This window comes from Bufo gargarizans, chromosome 3 (genome assembly GCF_014858855.1).
Source record: "Bufo gargarizans isolate SCDJY-AF-19 chromosome 3, ASM1485885v1, whole genome shotgun sequence".
NCBI lineage: Eukaryota > Metazoa > Chordata > Amphibia > Anura > Bufonidae > Bufo > Bufo gargarizans.
The window spans coordinates 214,208,762-214,228,103 of record NC_058082.1 but is presented as its reverse complement, the minus strand read 5'-3'; the positions used below and the strand labels follow the sequence as shown (position 1 = coordinate 214,228,103).

At 43.3% G+C, this 19,342-nt stretch overlaps 1 protein-coding gene across 1 annotated transcript in view; it reads left to right on the top strand.

The window, feature by feature from the left end:
• TBC1D8 (TBC1 domain family member 8) overlaps window positions 1–19,342 on the top strand; it is an 89,280-nt gene that overhangs the window by 68,161 nt on the left and 1,777 nt on the right. The window contains 12 exon segments of the mRNA XM_044284566.1: window positions 4,773–4,923; window positions 5,339–5,553; window positions 6,905–7,022; window positions 8,251–8,536; window positions 10,132–10,261; window positions 10,939–11,037; window positions 13,782–13,850; window positions 16,216–16,456; window positions 16,566–16,631; window positions 17,082–17,171; window positions 17,371–17,471; window positions 18,464–18,987. Coding sequence (XP_044140501.1) covers window positions 4,773–4,923; window positions 5,339–5,553; window positions 6,905–7,022; window positions 8,251–8,536; window positions 10,132–10,261; window positions 10,939–11,037; window positions 13,782–13,850; window positions 16,216–16,456; window positions 16,566–16,631; window positions 17,082–17,171; window positions 17,371–17,471; window positions 18,464–18,895 — 1,998 coding nt within the window. The 3' untranslated portion in view covers window positions 18,896–18,987.

Below are 19,342 nucleotides of genomic sequence, written 5' to 3'. Positions count from 1 at the left end.
CCCTGAAAATGGAGAGGAAGATGAGGCAGCTCTTTAGCTCAGTATTGTGAAGTAACTTGTCCTTCTGTGTAGGACAGGTTTTGTGTGTACTAATACGACGGCAGCCATTTTATTGCCCTGATTGCTCCCCAGACAAAACAAGCCATTGCTAATAACTAATCAAAGGTGTTTGGGAATATATTTATAATAAAGTAATGTTTAAGTATTTTCAGTAATTCTATTTTCTTAATTCCTGGTAAATACCTTAAGGAAATGCATAAGCAGACATGTTTTGGGTTCACCAAACTGCATGTATTGTCAAACTCCCCAAAAACATAGACTGTTTTCTGGTTAGGCTTAAATAGAACTTTTTGGTCATCATAGGACACAATATGTGTGAGCCAAATACTACACTTTCTATTACCCCAAGAACACCTTTCATACAGTGAAGCATGGTGGTGGCACCATCATGCCGTGGGGATGCTTTTCATCAGCAGGGGTTGGAAAACTGGTCAAAACTGAAGGAAAGATGGATGGTAGAAAACACAAGGCACCTGTTTTAGTCTGCCCGAGATTTTGAGACTTGGGTTGGAGGTTCACCTTTCAGCAGGACAATGACCCTAAAGATACTGGTAAAGCTACACTTCTTCAGTGGTTTAATGGGAAACATGCTGTATAAATGTCTTAGAATAACCCAGTCAAAGCCTAGACCTCAATTCAATTAAGAATCTTAGATGACTTGAAGGAGTTGGAGCAGCTTTGCCTGGAAGAATGAGCAACAATCCCAATGTCTAGATGTCCAACACTAACAGAGACTTGCATCTGTAATTGCAACAAAAGGCTCAACAAAGTATTGAACGTTCTTTGAATCCCAGTGCTGTGCAGTGGCTCCTCATGAGCTATACCAGACATAGTAGAGAGTAAAGCAATGCAGAGCAATGTTGTAGTATACGTTAGTCTACAGGAGGAATACACACAAGAGCTGTTTCATTGTCTGTGCATCACTCACAAAAATTAAGCTTCAGTTTTGCTTATTGTCACCCCATGCACTTTGGTTGACTTTAAAAGAAGTCAGAGCCAGGCGAGATGACGTTTATGCTTCCTGGCCCTGTCAATCAAAGTGCAGGGGGTGCGCAGATGCAGAGAGCTGAGTCTCTAGGTGTAATGGCAACGCCCCCGTTGCTCCTAGAGGCTTATTTGCATATATTACAACATCTTTTTCCTCAGCAATGTGGGCACATATGAACAGGAGACCAACACAGATGTCTTCAGCTGCCAAGTGCACATAGGAACAGGTCTGCCAGTTACATAGGGTACAAATCTACTGACAGATGCCCTTTAAGGGACTGATAGACGGGAACATGGAGGCAGGATGCCCATTGTTTTCAGTGGATCTGCATTTTTGCGGACATTATCTATCTTTTCTTGCAGATCGGACATATGGTTGCACAAAGCACCCAGGTGATCTGTCTGCTTTCCGCATCCGTATGTCCGTTCGCAAAAAAGATACAACATGTCCTGTACTTGTCTCCAAAACGCAGACGAGTACCCATTGAAGTCAATGGATCTGCAAAATAATATGGTCATGTGCATGGGGCCTTACAGTGTTGTTCATTTGGCAATGGAAATGATTCAGGTTAAGCTTGATAACATGCAGTGGTAAAACAATGCTGATCTTCCTGGCATCATAACTGTCTGGTGGGAGCAGTGTATGTGCCCTCTTTGTGGGTCAGGAATGTGAAACCATGCAGAATGCTCACATTGTCCTACACAAACTGGAACACAAACACAAGATTTATCAGTTAGGAAATCAAGTGCACGGTTACAGCTGACAGGTCAGATGATGGCGCTCATGGTATGGCAAGGCGGAAAGAGTCTTCGCTTGTACATGAGAGGTTGGCACTGTTATATATAGCATCTTCTCTTCCCTTGGGGGAACTTTTTTTTAATGGCAAAGTGTGTGTTTTTTTTTTTTTGTTTGCTTTTCTAGCAACTATATAAGGTTAGTAAAGCATTCAACTACACAGTGTTTCGTCATGTCAGTGCATTATACAGACTACCCAGTGATCTAATGAGAGCTGTGTAATGCTGTGCTTCCCATGTGGTGGCGCTGGCGGGGAGTTGAACACTTGCTGCTTTGTTCCCCCATAGGTCACAGCTAATCACTTGTGGCCCCAGCTGCTTGACGCCCAGCAGATTCTTGTGGGACTCTTGTAAAGTACATAATCGGTTAGGGGGGATGTCACGTTTAGCACTGCTTCAGAGAACAGAACTGGACGTGGCACTGTTTAAGCAGAGACGTTCTCTGGCAAGCAGAAGACTCTGAAGCTTTCTCTGATGTAAATGGCGCTACATGATGAAAGTGCTGATGTGCATATGTTCTTTAAACTATATTTAGCTTCAAAGAGGATCATTTTTCTCTTTTTTTTAATAGCTTGAGTGACTTCTATCAAGAGCGCCCTGGTTTTGGGTTTTCCTTTTATCTCTGCACATCAGGAAACAAACATTACCTTGCAATTTTAACTCGCCTACTAATACAGAATGAGAAGCAAATTATAGGGTAGCCTAAATGAACATTGGACCAGAAGTAGTTCACCAAATTGGACATGACCTGGCTAGTTTTCAATCGGTATAAGGGATCATGCACACAACCGTTGGATGTTTTGCGGTCTGTAAATTGCAGATACAGGCTGTCTGCTTTACCCATTTTGTGGAACAGACAGCCCCTAATAGAACAGCCCTATTCTTGTCCACAATGCAGACAATAATAGGACATGTTCTGTGTTTTTGCAGAGCAGCAATGTGGATATACGGACACGGAAAGCACACGGAGTCATTTCAGTTTTTTTGAGGCCCCATTGAAGTAAATGGTTCACTATGCAGGTTGCAAAAAAAACTGAACAGACACCGGGGAAAAAAAAGACGTTTGTGTGCATGAGCCCTAAATTAGCCAGGTCAATCACAGCATTGCTTATAAGGGTAAGGACACACTGGCAGGGTTCCTGTTGCGGGTTTTGGTAGCCAAAATCAGGAGTGGCTTATAAAAGGATTCAAAGTATAAAGGACAGACAGGGCGTCTCCTCTTTTTTGAATTCACTCCTGGTTTTGGCTTACAAAACTACATCAGGAAACCTGACCATGTGGCCGTATTCTAGACCAGTGTTCCTCAGCTCAGGGCCCAGCTGTTGGTCATGTTTTGAGAATATCCCACAGAATGAACCCCTGTGGTAAGTCCTGATGCATTGACATTAATTATATCACCTGCTCAATACTAAGGAAATCCTGAAAACATGACCGACAGGTAGGCCCTGAGGACTGGAGTTGAGGAACACTGCTGTAGTGTATATCAAAATGTGTTCAACTGAAGGGAATATACTAAAAGAAAGAAAATAGTACTGGCTTTTTTAGGGTCCATTCACACGTCCGTATGTGTTTTGCGGATCCGTAAAACACCGACACCGGCAATGTGCGTTCCGTATTTTGCGGACCGCATATCGCCGGCACTCTCATAGAAAATGCTTTTTCTTGTCTGCAATTGCGGACAAGAATAGGACATTTTCTATTTATTTGCGGAACGGAAGTGCGGATCCGCAAATGCGGATGCGGACAGCACATTTCGGCCCTTTTGAAAATTTATGGGTCCGCACCTTTTCAGCAAAATTGCGGAACGGATGCGGACCCATTTTGCGGATGTGTGAATGGACCCCAAAGGGCATCTGTCAGCAGATTTGTAGTTTTTGTACCTATGAAATGGTCTGCTCTGTTGTATGTGCGCTTGGCAGCTGAAGACATCTGTGTTGGTCCCATGTTCATATGTGTCTGCATTGCTGAGAAAAATTCTGTTTTAATATATGCAGATTAGCCTCTAGGAGCAACGGGGGCGTTGTCATTACACCTAGATGCTCTTCTCTCTCTGCAGCTGCCGCGCCCCCTGCACTTTAATTGACAGGATCAGGCAGTGAAAACATCATCACACCTGGTCCTGTCAATCAGAGGGAAGAGGGAATGGCAGTTACAGAGAGAGCAGAGCCTCTAGGAGTAATGGCAACACCCCCATTGCTCCCAGAGACTCATTTGCATATATTAAACATAATTTTTCTCAGCAATGCGGACACATATGAACAGGAGACCAACACAGATGCCTTCAGCTGCCAAGTGCACATGTAACAGGTCAAACAGTGCCATAGGAACAAATCTGCTGACAGATGCCCTTTAAATTCCTTGTTGCTCCGGTGGTCCCCAGCAGTCTTTCTTTACTTTGCAGTTGCAATGACATATGACTACTGCAGCCGTTTACTGGCCTCAGCGCGCCACTGTCACACCTGTTCTTTGAAAGCCTTTTTTACAGCATGTATTATTGGGTTTCTTTCAAGGTGTTTTGAAAAGTACAAAATAATTGTAAAATAAAATATAACAAACATAACTATATACCCCCATCACCATTGTGCCTTCTCGCTCCATTGTGCAAACGCTATGTAATGATATGGTCATGTACAGTAACTGAAATAATGTGGTCATGCCAGTACGTTGTCTGACTGCATAGATGGCATGACACTGACAGAATTGTGAAGTTGGAGATACTGTACTGATAGCACTTTGTGTATGGAACCTTTTAACTGTTCCCCATTGGCTGGTATCGGGGGAAGAAGGATCGGGCATGTAAGATTTCAAGATGCCCAATCATTGGCTCCCGCAGCTACCAGAGCTAATGCATATGTCTGTCCAGCTTTGAAGTCTTCACCTGCAGATTGTTTGGAGTTTCTGATTTTGCTGTGGTTTGACTGCATTCACAGACCCGAGAACAGATAAAGGAGCATTTGTGGACGGACCACTTTACAGAGTTTGGGAGGACAGTTTGTATGTTCCGCACAGAGAAAATCCGGAAGCTTGTTGCTATGGGAATACCTGAATCGCTGCGTGGAGAACTCTGGCTCATCTTTTCAGGTAGTCAAAAAAGTCTTTATCCTAAAGGTATTAAGAATATGTATTTGCTTATATTCACTTGTATATGTGTTTTCATTCCTCAGTATCCCTTTGCAGTCCACATAGGCCACTACTTTTGCCTTAAGATGTACCGGTATATATTTTGCCTATGTGTGGCAACATATAACCTTGTGATAACCACATTTCTGCAGTGGGGTTCGAAATGAGCAATATCTAAAGTTTTGCCGCAGTAATCATTGAGAAATAATGATATGCATCCCAATTACTGGCCCGCTATTAGAAGTGGTCAGAAAGGTATAGATGTATATGCGCGCTGTGACACTGATGGAGGCCATGGACCACATAAACGGTTTGTGTTCTGTAGCATGATTCCTAATTGCCATAGTGTTGACGCCTTATGTTTCCTTATGTATAGATGCAGTAATGGACCTGGCCACTCATCCGGGTTACTACAGCAGGCTGGTAGATGAGTCGATGGGTAAGAGTTGTTTGGTGACAGAAGAGATAGAGCGTGACCTGCACCGATCACTACCCGAGCATCCGGCCTTCCAGAACGAAACTGGCATTGCAGCTCTGAGAAGAGTTCTTACTGCTTACGCCTACAGGAACCCTAAAATAGGATACTGTCAGGTAAAGCACTGGAGCATAGCATAATATCTTCAGCAACATCTTAAAGGGGCTTTCCTATACTTAGGGCTCATGCACATGACTGTAAGAAAAAACTGATGACATCCGTGTCACATCTGCGTTAGGCCTCATGCACATGGCCGTTGTTTGGGTCTGCATCCGAGCCGCCTTTTTGGCAGCTCGGATGCGGACCTATTCACTTCAATGGGGCCGCAATAGATGCAGACAGCACTCCGTGGCCCCGGTAAAAATTTTTAACATGTCCTATTCTTGTCAGCGCTTTGCAGACAAGAATAGGCATTTATATTGCTGGTGCCCGTTCTGTTCCGCAAATTGTGTAAGGCAACACGCAATTGCGTAAGGCAACACACAATTTTTTGCGGATCCGTTGTAACAATGTCTGTCCTTGTCTGCAAACGGACAAGAATAGGACATGTTCATATATTTTTTTTTGCGGAACAGACTTGCGGAGATATGGATGCGAAAAGCACACAGAGTAATTTCCTTTTTTTATTCGGCCACATTGGAATGAATGATTCCGCATACGGGCCACAAAAAAAAAAAATGAACAGACACAGACAAAAAATATTTTGTGTGCATGAGCCCTTGGGATAAGGCCTCATGCACACGGCCGTTTTGGTCCGCATCCGAGCCATAGTTTTGGCGGCTCGGATGCGGACCCATTCACTTCAATGGGGCCGCAAGAGATGCGGACAGCACTCCGTGTGCTGTCCGCATCCATTGCTCCGTTTCTTGGCCCCGCAAAAAAATATAACATGTCCTATTCTTGTCCGCGCTTTGCAGGCAAGAATAGGTAGTTATATTAAAGGCCGTCCGTGCCGTTCCGCAAATTGCGGAACATGCACGGACGCCATCCGTGTTTTGCGGATCCGCGATTTACGGACCGCAAAACACCCCACGGTCGTGTGCATGAAGCCTTAGAGATGAATGTTAGATCAGGGGGGTTCCTGCCAGGAACCAATGAGGCTCCCAGAACCCTGCACCATTCACTTATCATGTGGGTAGATGATAAATGTTTATAGCAAAGAAACCCTTTAATATCACAACATCGGCGCTTAGAAAATTCTGACCATAAATTTCATTTGATGACTATTCATTCTTTATAGTACATTTGTTGTATCCCAGGTCAGACCTTTTTAGATATTACTGTATACAGCCAAAATTCTGTGTATCTTATTATATCATGACTTTATTACACACCCATGTATTATGATGGTTCATCTCATGTTTTTCACACCTAAAGGCCAAATCATGGGGACACGTCTGTTTAAACATGCCCTGAATTGACAAGTACAGTCCACATGATTCATTTATATTTCTTTTCTACAATTAGTCTATGAATATCATCACTTCAGTCTTACTATTGTATGCCAAGGAAGAAGAGGCATTTTGGCTCTTGGTTGCAGTATGTGAAAGGATGCTTCCAGATTATTTCAATCATAGGGTCTTGGGTGAGTCTATGGCTTGTAATCAGGGACATTTCTGCCATCTTCTGGTGAAGAAAAGAATTACAGTTTATTTGAATGCATTGAGTTTAGTAGTAGAGAGATACTGCCATCACATGGATAAAGAAGGGATAAAATAAATAAATAAAAGTAGTTAAAATTAATTACATCTCCATCGTGGGTTAGGCCTCATGCACATGACCATATCTGTTTGATGTCCATGTTGCTGACCCATTGACTTCAGTAGGCCCGTGATCCTCATTTTGCGGCCAAGAATAGGACATGTTCTATGTTTTTGTAGAATGACGCACGAATGGCTATAGCACACAGATTATATCCTTGTGTGGTCTGTTGTTTTTTTTTTTTTTTTTTTTTGCGGACCCATAGAAATGAATGGGGCAAAAAAATGCAGATTGGACATGAATACAAAATACGGTCATGTCCATGAGGCTTTATATTGTTGTTGCTAGCTGATTACTGAAACTGATGTTGGTGGACATGCTGTAGTAGTGTTGAGCGCTGCATTTTGCTTGCAGGAGAATTACTCTGTCACTTAAGAGATGAGTTGTCTACCTACTACAACAACCCCTCTGCCCACTGGCAGAATATATGCACCATGTATGGATTCTAGATTTGGTCAGTGGGTCAAGAAGTGCAGGACAGGGAATTTAATTTCCAGATTGCTTCCTTCCACTATTGGACCACTTTCACATGGTCAGTATTTATAAGCTGAAGCCAGAAGAGGCACAGATCTTTCCATTATACTTTCTTTTTGTAGGTGCCCCTCCTGGTTTTGACCAAATACTGACCATGGTTATAGAAACACTAAGGAATTGCTAGTCATACCCGTGACATATTCAGCAAATATTGCAGATCATTAATGACAATGGCAGTAAGACAGATTTATCAAAACTTGTGCAAAGGAAAAGAGAAGTTGCCTTTCCCAACCAATGACTGAGAGCTGGACTGTGATTGTGCTCAGCTGCTCCCTTTTTTTTGCACTAGTTTTGGTAAAACTCAACTATTGGAAATTGTAAGTTGGTGAAACCCAATTTCTTTTGCATTGATTTTGGTGGGATAAGTCCAGTAAATAAGTATTCAGTGTAGTAACACTACTCGTTTTGATCTTTCTTCCTGTCTTATCAAAGATACAGATGTCCAGGTGCAGAAATGTAAAATGTTACATTCTATTGTTGTGTTGGTCTCCTCACTTCTTGAAATATTCTTAACACAGGGGCCCAGGTTGACCAGTCTGTTTTTGAAGAACTCATACATGAGCGGCTTCCTGAGCTAGCGGAGCATATCACTGACTTATCCACTTTGGCTTCCATATCCTTGTCCTGGTTCCTCACACTGTTTATCAGCATTATGCCCCTGCAGAGCGCTGTCAATGTTGTGGACTGCTTCTTTTTTGATGGCATTAGGGCCATTTTCCAGATCGGACTGGCAGTTTTAGATGCAACAGCTGTGGAGCTGTGTAGCAGTAAAGATGATGGACAAGCGCTAATGATTCTGAGCCGGTGAGATTTACCAGATTTTTCTTTTGTTGCTTAAATTCAGAGCTACACACCTGCCCATAAGACACACCTAGGTTTTAGAGGAAGAGAATAAGAAAAATATATTTTTTCATCAAATCTCGGCTCAGACCACAGGGCAGAGCCCTAATCAGACCCCCAATGTTAATCAGACCTTTAGAACAGATCCCCAGTGTTAATAACGCCCCTATTCAGACCTCTGATTAGACCCCCAATGTTAATAAGGCTCCTTTTTAGACCTTAGATCAGACCCCCAATTAAACCTTAGATCAGATGCGCAACTTTTATGACTCCCCCCCCCCCCCCCCCCTTCCCAAATCAGACCTCAGATCAGACTTCCATGTTTATAAGAACCCCATGTTAATTAGACCTAGATCATATAAAAAATAAATAAAATCAACTTACCCCTCCTGCTGTGGACGCCGTCGCCACTCCTGAAATCCAGCTCTCTTCCTGCCCCGCTATGCTGTGACCAGGCGCCACACAGCATGGGGTCACAGAGCTCTGATGTCCTCATGTTGTGTGGCCGAGGAAGACCAGTAGGGAGAGAGTACAGAGCCCGTATGGAGAGCACTGCATACACTGCTCCCAGTTCCTCCTGTACTAATGAGTGCTTCCATACTGGAAGCGCTCATTAGTATACGCCCCATAAGGGCTCTTTCACACGAGCGGATGCCTTGCGGGTAATCCGCTGCGTGAAAGAGTGCCAAGCCCACTAAGGACAGCAGAGACACGGAGTATTAACGTGATTGACATGCTCCATGCCTCTCTGTGACCTTTTTACTACAAAATCACTGTGAGATAAAGTTGTCACCGTGATATTGTAGTAAAAAGGTCACAGAAAGGCACAGAGCATTATCAATCATGTTAATGCTCCGTGTCTCTGCTGTCCATAGCTGGACTTGGCTCTCTTTCATGCAGCGGATTACCCGCAAGGCATCTGCTCGTGTGAAAGAGCCCTAAGACACACTGACCTTCCCCCCCCCCCCCCCCCCCCACTTTGGGTGGGGAAAAGTTTGTCTTATAGGGCAAAAAGTACAGTAATTATTGGAAATAATAATAATCACTTCTATGTCATAATACTTTTATGTTATATTATGTCAAAATGTATATATCCAGCCATTAGTTTGTAGATTGATTAGACCCTTGCTTCATAGAAACATCATAAGGCCTGGGTTACACTGTGACATTTTGCAGCGCTACTAATTGATATTACCTATTGAGTGACAGCAGCAGCCCATAAGATTCCATACATCCTAACGCAGGGATGCCCAACCTGTGGCCATCCAGCTGTTGCAAAACTACAACAGCCTACAGCTATTAGTGCATGCTTGGAGTTGTAGTATTGCAACAGCTGGAGGTCCGCAGGTTGAGCATCTCTGTCCTAATGCATTCATTTGGACTGCAGCTGTCGCTCTATAGCAATCAGTAGCACAACAAAAAGTTGCAGTGTAGCCCTAGCCACAAGGAAACTTCAGAGTTGTGCATTTGAGTAGACATTTGCTATACTGATATGGTTGCTGTGCTGTCCTATTTTGTATATGCCTTCACTTACTAATGCAAAATGTTTCTGTGAATAGGTTTCTAGAGCATGTTAGGAATGAGGAGAGCCCTCTGCCACCGACGGAAAACTTGCACAGTTTACTGAACAATGATCAGGAGCCTTACCCGGTGACTGACATTGCAGATTTAATACGGGATTCATATGAGGTATGTATGTGTACGCCTAAAATAATATCTGAAAGACAATAAATGACCTATAGTATGTATGGAATAGTCTCATTCTTACTTAGTGATTGGCTAAAGATGTACGGTACTAATGTGTCTGCACAAAAAAGAAGTGTCACAATGTGTCACATCTAGGGTTTCTACACAATTTTTTCTGACTTGCTTTATTGGATAGGGGACAGTTCTAAGATGCACCAATTTGTGCCACAATTCTGCCATAAAAAATTGTCTCAAAGTAAGGCTTCATGCACACGGCCGTTGTTTGGGTCCGCATCCAAGCCGCCGGACCCATTCACTTCAACATGTCCTATTCTTGTCCGTTTTGCGGATAAGAATAGGAATTTCTTCAATGGGCCGCCCGTTCCGTTCTGCAAATTGCGGAAGGCACACGGGAGGCTTCAGTTTTTTTTCCGGATCCGCGGTTTGCGGAATGGTCGTGTGCATGAGGCCAAAGCCAACCAATAGTTGGTATAGAGTCAGAGAAAAGTGTCTATACCTGCATCATATTTACCATCCAACCTTGATAAATCTGGTGGAGGTCTAGACAGCTTGTCTATGCTTATGCCATCTATAGGATTAGTAAATCTGGGCCATTGTTTTGTTTTCTCAATATGTTATTATCATTGATTAGTCTATGGATTTGCTGTGTGTCATTCCAGAAATTTGGCAACAGTTCTGTTGAGCAGATTGAACACTTGCGTTGTAAACATAGGATCCGTGTTCTTCAGAGCCATGAGGAGACCACAAAACAAAATGTGGTGAGTACCTTTTGAAGGGTTGATGGAGTAACCATTGCTCAGATCCCCCAATAATAAGCACATTTAACAGTCGTAACCATAGAGCACAGATTATTACTAATAAAGGGACCTACAACAAATCTCATTAAAGTGAACATAGTTCACCTTTGACTATTATTAACTAATGGACAGTGTTGGTATTGTTTATGCCAGTATACAGTTAGGGAAAATTTTCTCTGGTAAGAGCTACACCACTATTTCATTGTTGACATGCTAGAGATTAAAGGGGTTGTCTAGGATTAGAAAACCATGGCGGCTTTCTTCCAAAAACAGCATCTACCCTGTCCGGAGCTGTTGTCTGCCCCATTGACTCCAATGCAGTTGTGCTGCAATATCAGACATGACCCATGGACAGGGGTTTTACTGTTTTTAGACAAAGAATCTACCGTGTTTTTCGCCCTATAAGACGCTCCAGCCCATAAGACTCACCTAGGTTTTAGAGGGGGGCAATAAGAAAAAAATATTTTTCATTACACCTCAGGTCAGTCCACTAATAAGACCCCAATAAGACCTCAGATAAGAGCCCAATGCCATTCTTCAGCCCCCATATGGCACTCTCTTCAGCCCCCATATGGCACTCTCTTCAGCCCCCATATGGCACTCTCTTCAGCCCCCATATGGCACTCTCTTCAGCCCCCATATGGCACTCTCTTCAGCCCCCATATGGCTTTCTCTTCAGCCCCCATATGGCTTTCTCTTCAGCCCCCATATGGCTTTCTCTTCAGCCCCCATATGGCTTTCTCTTCAGCCCCCATATGGCACTCTCTTCAGCCCCCATATGGCACTCTCTTCAGCCCCCATATGGCACTCTCTTCAGCCCCCATATGGCACTCTCTTCATCCCCCATATGGCACTCTCTTCATCCCCCATATGGCACTCTCTTCATCCCCATATGGCACTCTCTTCATCCCCATATGGCACTCTCTTCATCCCCATATGGCACTCTCTTCATCCCCATATGGCACTCTCTTCAGCCCCATATGGCACTCTCTTCAGCCCCATATGGCACTCTCTTCGGCCCCCCCATATGGCACTCTCTTCGGCCCCCCCATATGGCACTCTCTTCGGCCCCCCCATATGGCACTCTCTTCGGCCCCCCCATATGGCACTCTCTTCGGCCCCCCCATATGGCACTCTCTTCGGCCCCCCCATATGGCACTCTCTTCGGCCCCCCCATATGGCACTCTCTTCGGCCCCCCCATATGCCCTCTCTTCAGCCCCCCCCATATGCCCCTCTCTTTAGCCCCCCCCCCCCCCATATACCCCTCTCTTTAGCCCCCCCCCATATACCCCTCTCTTTAGCCCCCCCCCATATACCCCTCTCTTTAGCCCCCCCCCATATACCCCTCTCTTTAGCCCCCCCCATATGCCCCTCTCTTTAGCCCCCCCCATATGCCCCTCTCTTTAGCCCCCCCCCCCCCCCCCCCCCCCCCCATATGCCTTTCTTTAGCCCCAGTGCCTCAATCAGCCATAAAATAAAAAAAAACACTTAGGCTGGTTTCACACGGGCGTTGCGGAAAAATGTGCGGGTGCGTTGCGGAAACACCCGCGATTTTTCCGCGCGAGTGCAAAACATTGTAATGCGTTTTGCACTCGCGTGAGAAAAATCGCGCATGTTTGGTACCCAAACCCGAACTTCTTCACAGAAGTTCGGGCTTGGGATTGATGTTCTGAAGATTGTATTATTTTCCCTTATAACATGGTTATAAGGGAAAATAATAGCATTCTGAATACAGAATGCTTAGTATAATAGTGCTGGAAGGGTTAAAAATAATAAAAAAGTTAACTCACCTTATCCCCATGATCGTGTAGATCCCGGTCTGTTCTTTAGCTGTGGACTGAATGACCTTTGGTGATGTCAGATCACATGCTCCAATCACATGGTCCATCACCATGGTGATGGAGCATGTGATCTGACATCACCACAGGTCCTTTAGCCACAGCTAAAGAACAGACCGACCGGGAACTAGGCGATCATGGGGATAAGGTGAGTTAACTTTTTTTATTTTTTTTAACCCTCCCAGCACTATTATACTAAGCATTCTGTAGTCAGAATGCTATTATTTTCCCTTATAACCATGTTATAAGGGAAAATAATACAGTGAATAGACTGTCACCTAGAACCCATGTGTGGAAATCGCACCGCATCCGCACTTGCTTGCGGATGCTTGCGATTTTCACGCAACCCCATTCATTTCTATGGGGCCTGCGTTACGTGAAAAACGCTGAATATAGAACATGCTGCGATTTTCACGCAACGCATAAGTGATGCGTGAAAATCACCGCTCATGTGAACAGCCCCATAGAAATGAATGGGTCAGGATTCAGTGCGGGTGCAATGCGTTCAACTCACGCATCGCACCCGCGCGGAAATCTCGCCCGTGTGAAAGGGGCCTTACCGGTAACTTTCCTGCTCCGGACGTCGCCACTCCTTACCTCCCAGGAAGAGGGGAGTATAGCGCTTTCACAGCTTCCTGGTCCCCCGGTACTAATCACCGCTTCCATAATGGAAGCGCTTGATTAGTATTCGCCCCATAAGACGCAGGGGCATTCTCCCCCTACGGTATGTTTTTCTAATGCTGGACAACCCCTTTAATGGGAGTTCCCAATGGGCTCCTCTGTCTAATTTCTCACATTTATAATTATAATGTATTTCCTGAATGTTCCCTTGGACACAGTGAATGTCACTGCTCTTTAATTTTTAGCTTAGAGTTGTTGCACCTGATGTGTCCTTTCTTCATGAAGATTTAGAAGACCTGTTTGACATGTTTAAGGTAAGGGTTGAGCAGGCATGAAATCAGAAATATCTGAGTCCCATGTGTGACTGTGAGGTCACCATCTTCATGTCAATTTATTTCTGTGCCTACTTATCAGCCAAGTAAATTTCAGTGTCCAAAGGGTGTATTAGATACCCAGATGCTGCTAGCGACTGTCGGGAGGGAAATATGTGCAGGGTCTGCTCTCTTGAACATATGTAGGTTTAGAGTAGGACCACCTAACTGAGACCACCTTGGCAGTGGTAGGTGGGCACAAATGTGTTTTTGATCAAAATATATTGGCTAAGAGTCTCAGATTTTATCATATCAGAATGAGGGCTTAGTCCATATATAATGCTTGCATCTATTGTGTTAGTGCATTATTATTTGTTTTCTGCGATTTGTCGGGAGGGAAGCATTCCCTCCTAGGAATCGGCAGATAGCCAGCGGAGTACACCGCTGCTATTACATGCAGTTATGTCCTCCGCAACATGGGGAGGAATGATCGTTATGCCATCACTAATTCCCATGCAGGACAGCAGAGTGCCGGTGGCAGATCGCTATCAGACAGCGCAATCTGCCACTGGCAAATCCAGATTTTTCAGCATGCTCTAACTCATTCAACGGACATTTAGTGGCAGTATTAGACTGCCAGATGATCAATTATCGGTCATTAAATGGCAGTGTAATACACCCTTAACTTATGCCCATACTGTCAGCTTTACTACTAAGATATTTACATTACTAGGGGAAAAAGCTGCAGTCTTACATTTGCTGTCATCTTTACATGCATTTAAAGTTCTACATCAAGGCATTGCCATATGCTGTTTAGACTCCCACTGTATCTCTCATACATCAATTACATGGTTCCACATTTTCCTGAAGGGTAGCAGCAGCCCAAGGTAAGTGTTCCCCCATTGATCAGTTTCCAGTGAACTTTGTTTCTTATAACCACATTATTTTCTTGTTCATTTTTTGTTATTAAGATTTATACATTTACCTCTGATCACACTTCCATGTACGACAGGATCCGCACTCTCTCCAACTGTAAATGAGTAGGTGTTTGGTCCAGAATCGTCACCCATCACATCCAAGAACAGAGAAGTACAAAACAGCACTTCAGGCTTTTTGCTCCAAATCGTAAAAAAAAAAAAATTGTATTTCATAACCGGTGGCAACATTTCTAACCTAATGATCTATCTTAGGGGCTGTTCACATCACATTTTTGTCCCACATTTAACAAATACATTAGGGAGAAAAAGGATGCAGCAGCATAGTACACTACAGTTTTCCATCCTGCAGGGTCAAGCAAAAAATAAATAATGTTTATGTTAATAGATACATTATTTTTTTTTTTTACAATGGAACCCTCTGATGACGATTGCCATACATCCGAGGCATTCATTTAACAGATACGTCATGTGTATATGTTAAATGTGGGCCAAAATTGTGATGTGAACACAGTTTTAAAGGGAATCGGTCATCAGTTTTTTGCTGCTAAGTCCTAGCAGCTCCAGCACATGTTGGTGCTATTCATGAGCTCCTGGCTCTTCCTGCTCCCCCTGCTGCTGATTGATAGTATTTCTCCAACTGAGATCAGGAGCATGGAGCGCCAGGAGCTCATAAATATCAGAGCTCATCAGTCCGCTCTGGAGCTGTTCAGTACAATATTTTAGCAAAACAGTTGTGACAATTAAAGAAAGCAATGACGTGTTTTGCTAAAGGGATCTGTCACTAGTTTATGTTGCCCTTAGTGAGGACACCATAAAGCTAGTGACAGATTGCATTTAAGGGCAGGCTAAATGGTAAAAAGGAGCATGAGGCTACGCTAGGCAGGATGGCATTCTGGAAGTCAGAACTGTGCAGTTCTCACTTCCGGGCAAAGCATGCTATGCTATTCTATCCAGTAAATGTGAACATTTGACAGTCCTGTTAATCAATAGGATGCAATGCTTCACAAAATAGATAGATATATCCATCATTGCTTCAATGCCACTAGTATGATTGGAGCCTACACACAGGAGCCAGAAAACATATATGCAAATTTAAACCGGGTCTGTAGCTTGTAATGTCTCATAGACAGACAGACTAATATAAACTGATGTGCATTGGCATCAGTTTGAGTCCCATAGAATTCAGTAGGATCAATAAAAAGGGTGTGAAAGTCAGAGGTACAGATTGTCATTGTACGGATAAATTGCTTGTATTTACTGAGCTCACACAGCGCCGTTGGACGGGTGCCAGGCAAATAGACACTAGTGGAAAGCTTTATATTTATGTCATATACAGTTCTGTAGCATTCTTACTCATAAACTTTAATGAACCTAACTATGAGCCACTTTAACTCGTAAGTGTCTGTTTTCTCCTTGTTGCTTTGTTTCAGAGAGAGCATTTCATGAGTTGTTACTGGGAAGGGATCTCTTCATTAGTGGAGCGCCATGACCCTCGTAGGCCCTATGCAGAACAGTACAAGATTGATAGTCGACAGTTTGTGTCCCTCTTCAGACTGTGCTTGCCCTGGCCCTGGGGTTCCCACACAGAAGTTTTAACAGAAAGAATGTTTCGTTTACTGGATGAGAATCAGGATCTTCTCATTGAGTTTAAGTCATTTGCATGGTGTTTAGGTAAATTGATGTGTATGTGATTATAATCAGGATCACAGTGTACAGATTAGTTGTATCAGATCAACTTTATATCTATATTGTTTTTTTGTTTTTGTTTTTCCCCCTCCAGACATTATTTATAATGGTGAGATGAATGAAAAAATCAAGTTGTTATATAGACTCCATATCCCACCAGGTGAGTCGTCCAGATCATGCCAAATAGAGACTGCCCCTGAACCATATATGTGCAGAATAAAATATCAGATATTGTCAGTATTACATAAATATCTGAAATAAAAAGTGTTGGGATGATGAATTTCCTAGCCTTAAACTTTCATTTGGTCTTGAGAGTGGACCTCCAATAATTATTGGGGCTGTGTCTCCTGCCTGAGGTTTTAAATATAACCTGTCAGCTACTTCATGCTGCCCCTTCTGTAGTGATGGAGTAGCTGACAGTTTAAGAAGCACGTTTCTTTCTTTGAAGTTGTTTAAAGTTTGGTAGAACTACTTCATAATAAGTGTTTATTAAAAAACTAGGTGACAGCCAATATAGAAGCATTTACAGCTTGAGTGAGGCACCGCTCTTATGTAGGTTTATCTTGCTGGTTTGATCAAACTTGCTAATTTTTTTTATATTTTTTGACAGCTCTTACAGAGAATGACCATGACTGTCAGTCACCACTCAAGGGGCCACTTTTATCCACTACTAGACCACTGAAGCTTACAAAACCAAACAGTATGTATATTCACTTTTCACCTGAAATGTTTTATTAGTTACTCAAACCCTCTCCTGCTATCACGTGTGCCGCCTTCATTTACTGGACATGATTTATATGGACAGAGTTAATAAGTTTGTGTGAAGCAACATCTGCTTCACGAGAAACCTGAAAAAGCAGGGAAATGTGACTTGAAACCTCATTTTATGTTCTCCACAGGTGGAGAAAAGGATTATCAAAAACAACTAAAGCAGATGCTTAAAGACTTGGCAAAGGAAAAAGATAAAAACACTGAAAAAGAATTACCCAAAATGTCCCAGGTATTGTCCTTTCCATTTCTGAAACCTCTTGACACATAGGAGAGCCAGATCAATGTAAAGCAAGTTGATTACAAACCTTTCAGTGTTCCCCTTATGTGAGTGGATATCTGATCGGTGGCATTCTGACACCACCACAAGTCAGCTGTTTGAACAGGTGCTTCAGACTTTTCACAGCTTAGCAAGTACAGCACCACGCCAATTATTATATAGTGGCTGTGTTTGGTGTTGCAGCCCAGGCCAATTCGCTGCACTCCGGCCATATGACCGATAAACATGATGTCACTTACCTAGGAAAGCATCAAACAGCTGATCAGCGGTGGTGATGGGAGGTAGACCCCACTGATCAGATGTTCATTATATCCTGAGGATAGGCCCTCAATTTTAAACTTTTGTGAAACCCCTTTAAAGGGAACCTGTCACCTGGATTTTGGGTATAGAGCTGAGGACATGGGCTGCTAGATAGCCGCTAACACATCCGCAATACCCAGTCCCCATAGCTCTGTGTGCTTTTATTGTGGATTTGACACATATGCAAATTACCCTGAGCTGAGTCCTGTATGTGAGAGGAGTCAGGGACAGGACTCATCTTGGTTAATTTGCATATGTATCAAATCGTTTTTTTCCACAATAAAAGCACACAGAGCTATGGGGACTGGGTATTGCGGATGTGCTAGCGGTCATCTAGCAACCCATGTCTTCAGCTCTTCACACAAAATCCAGGTGACAGGTTCCCTTTAAGAGCTCATGCACCACACTGACACAAAGCTTGTGTGTCTCCTTTAGTTTGGAAGCATACAGCCTTTGCCGGTCTCTCCATGTATATGGAGATATTGTGCCTTAGAAGCATTGCTTGTACATACCTAGTCAAACTCTGAGCTTTTCCCACTGCTGAAAAATCTGAAATATAATGTGACTATGTATAATATTCACCTGAAATGTCTGTTCATGTCCTTTTTATAAAGCTTCTAAGTACTTTTTTTTTGCATTATTAGAAGGAATTTATCCAGTTCTGCAAAACATTGTACAGCCTATTTCACCAAGACCCCGAAGAAAATGACCTGTATCAAGCCATCGCCACAGTGACGACCCTTCTACTCCAGATTGGAGAGGTTGGACAGCGCAGCAGTATCATGAGCTCAGGCAGTGCATCAGATGAGTTTGTAGAGTCAGAAAACGGTGCCTGCTCTTCAGACCAAGACTGTGTTTTCTCTGACACCACTAGTACTCCAACCCATCCACTGCCGGAAACTGACTGGGCAGTTTCTCTGGAACACATATTGGCATCTCTCCTAACAGAACAGTCGTTGGTGAATTTCTTTGAGAAACCGTGGGAACTGAAGCCAAAGTTAGAAAGTGCTAAAATGAATCCTTACAGCCTCAAGACTGCAAATGGATTTAGCCAGCAGTCCCCCATGTTGTCCTAAATGAATGGAAATCTTGCTGTGTCCCGGGGTCCAGCAGCCAGTGTGAAGGGAACAAAGTGTGAACTGCACTGCTGATAATCAATACATATATACAGACGTGGACAAAATTGTTGGTACCCTTTGGTCAATGAAAGAAAAAGTCACAATGGTCACAGAAATAACTTTAATCTGACAAAAGTAATAATAAATTAAAATTCTATAAATGTTAACCAATGAAAGTCAGACATTGTTTTTCAACCATGCTTCAACAGAATTATGTAAAAAAATAAACTCGTGAAACAGGCATGGACAAAAATGATGGTACCCCTAACTTAATATTTTGTTGCGCAACCTTTTGAGGCAATCACTGCAATCAAACGCTTCCTGTAACTGTCAATGAGACATCTGCACCTCTCAGCAGGTATTTTGGCCCACTCCTCATGAGCAAACTGCTCCAGTTGTGTCCGG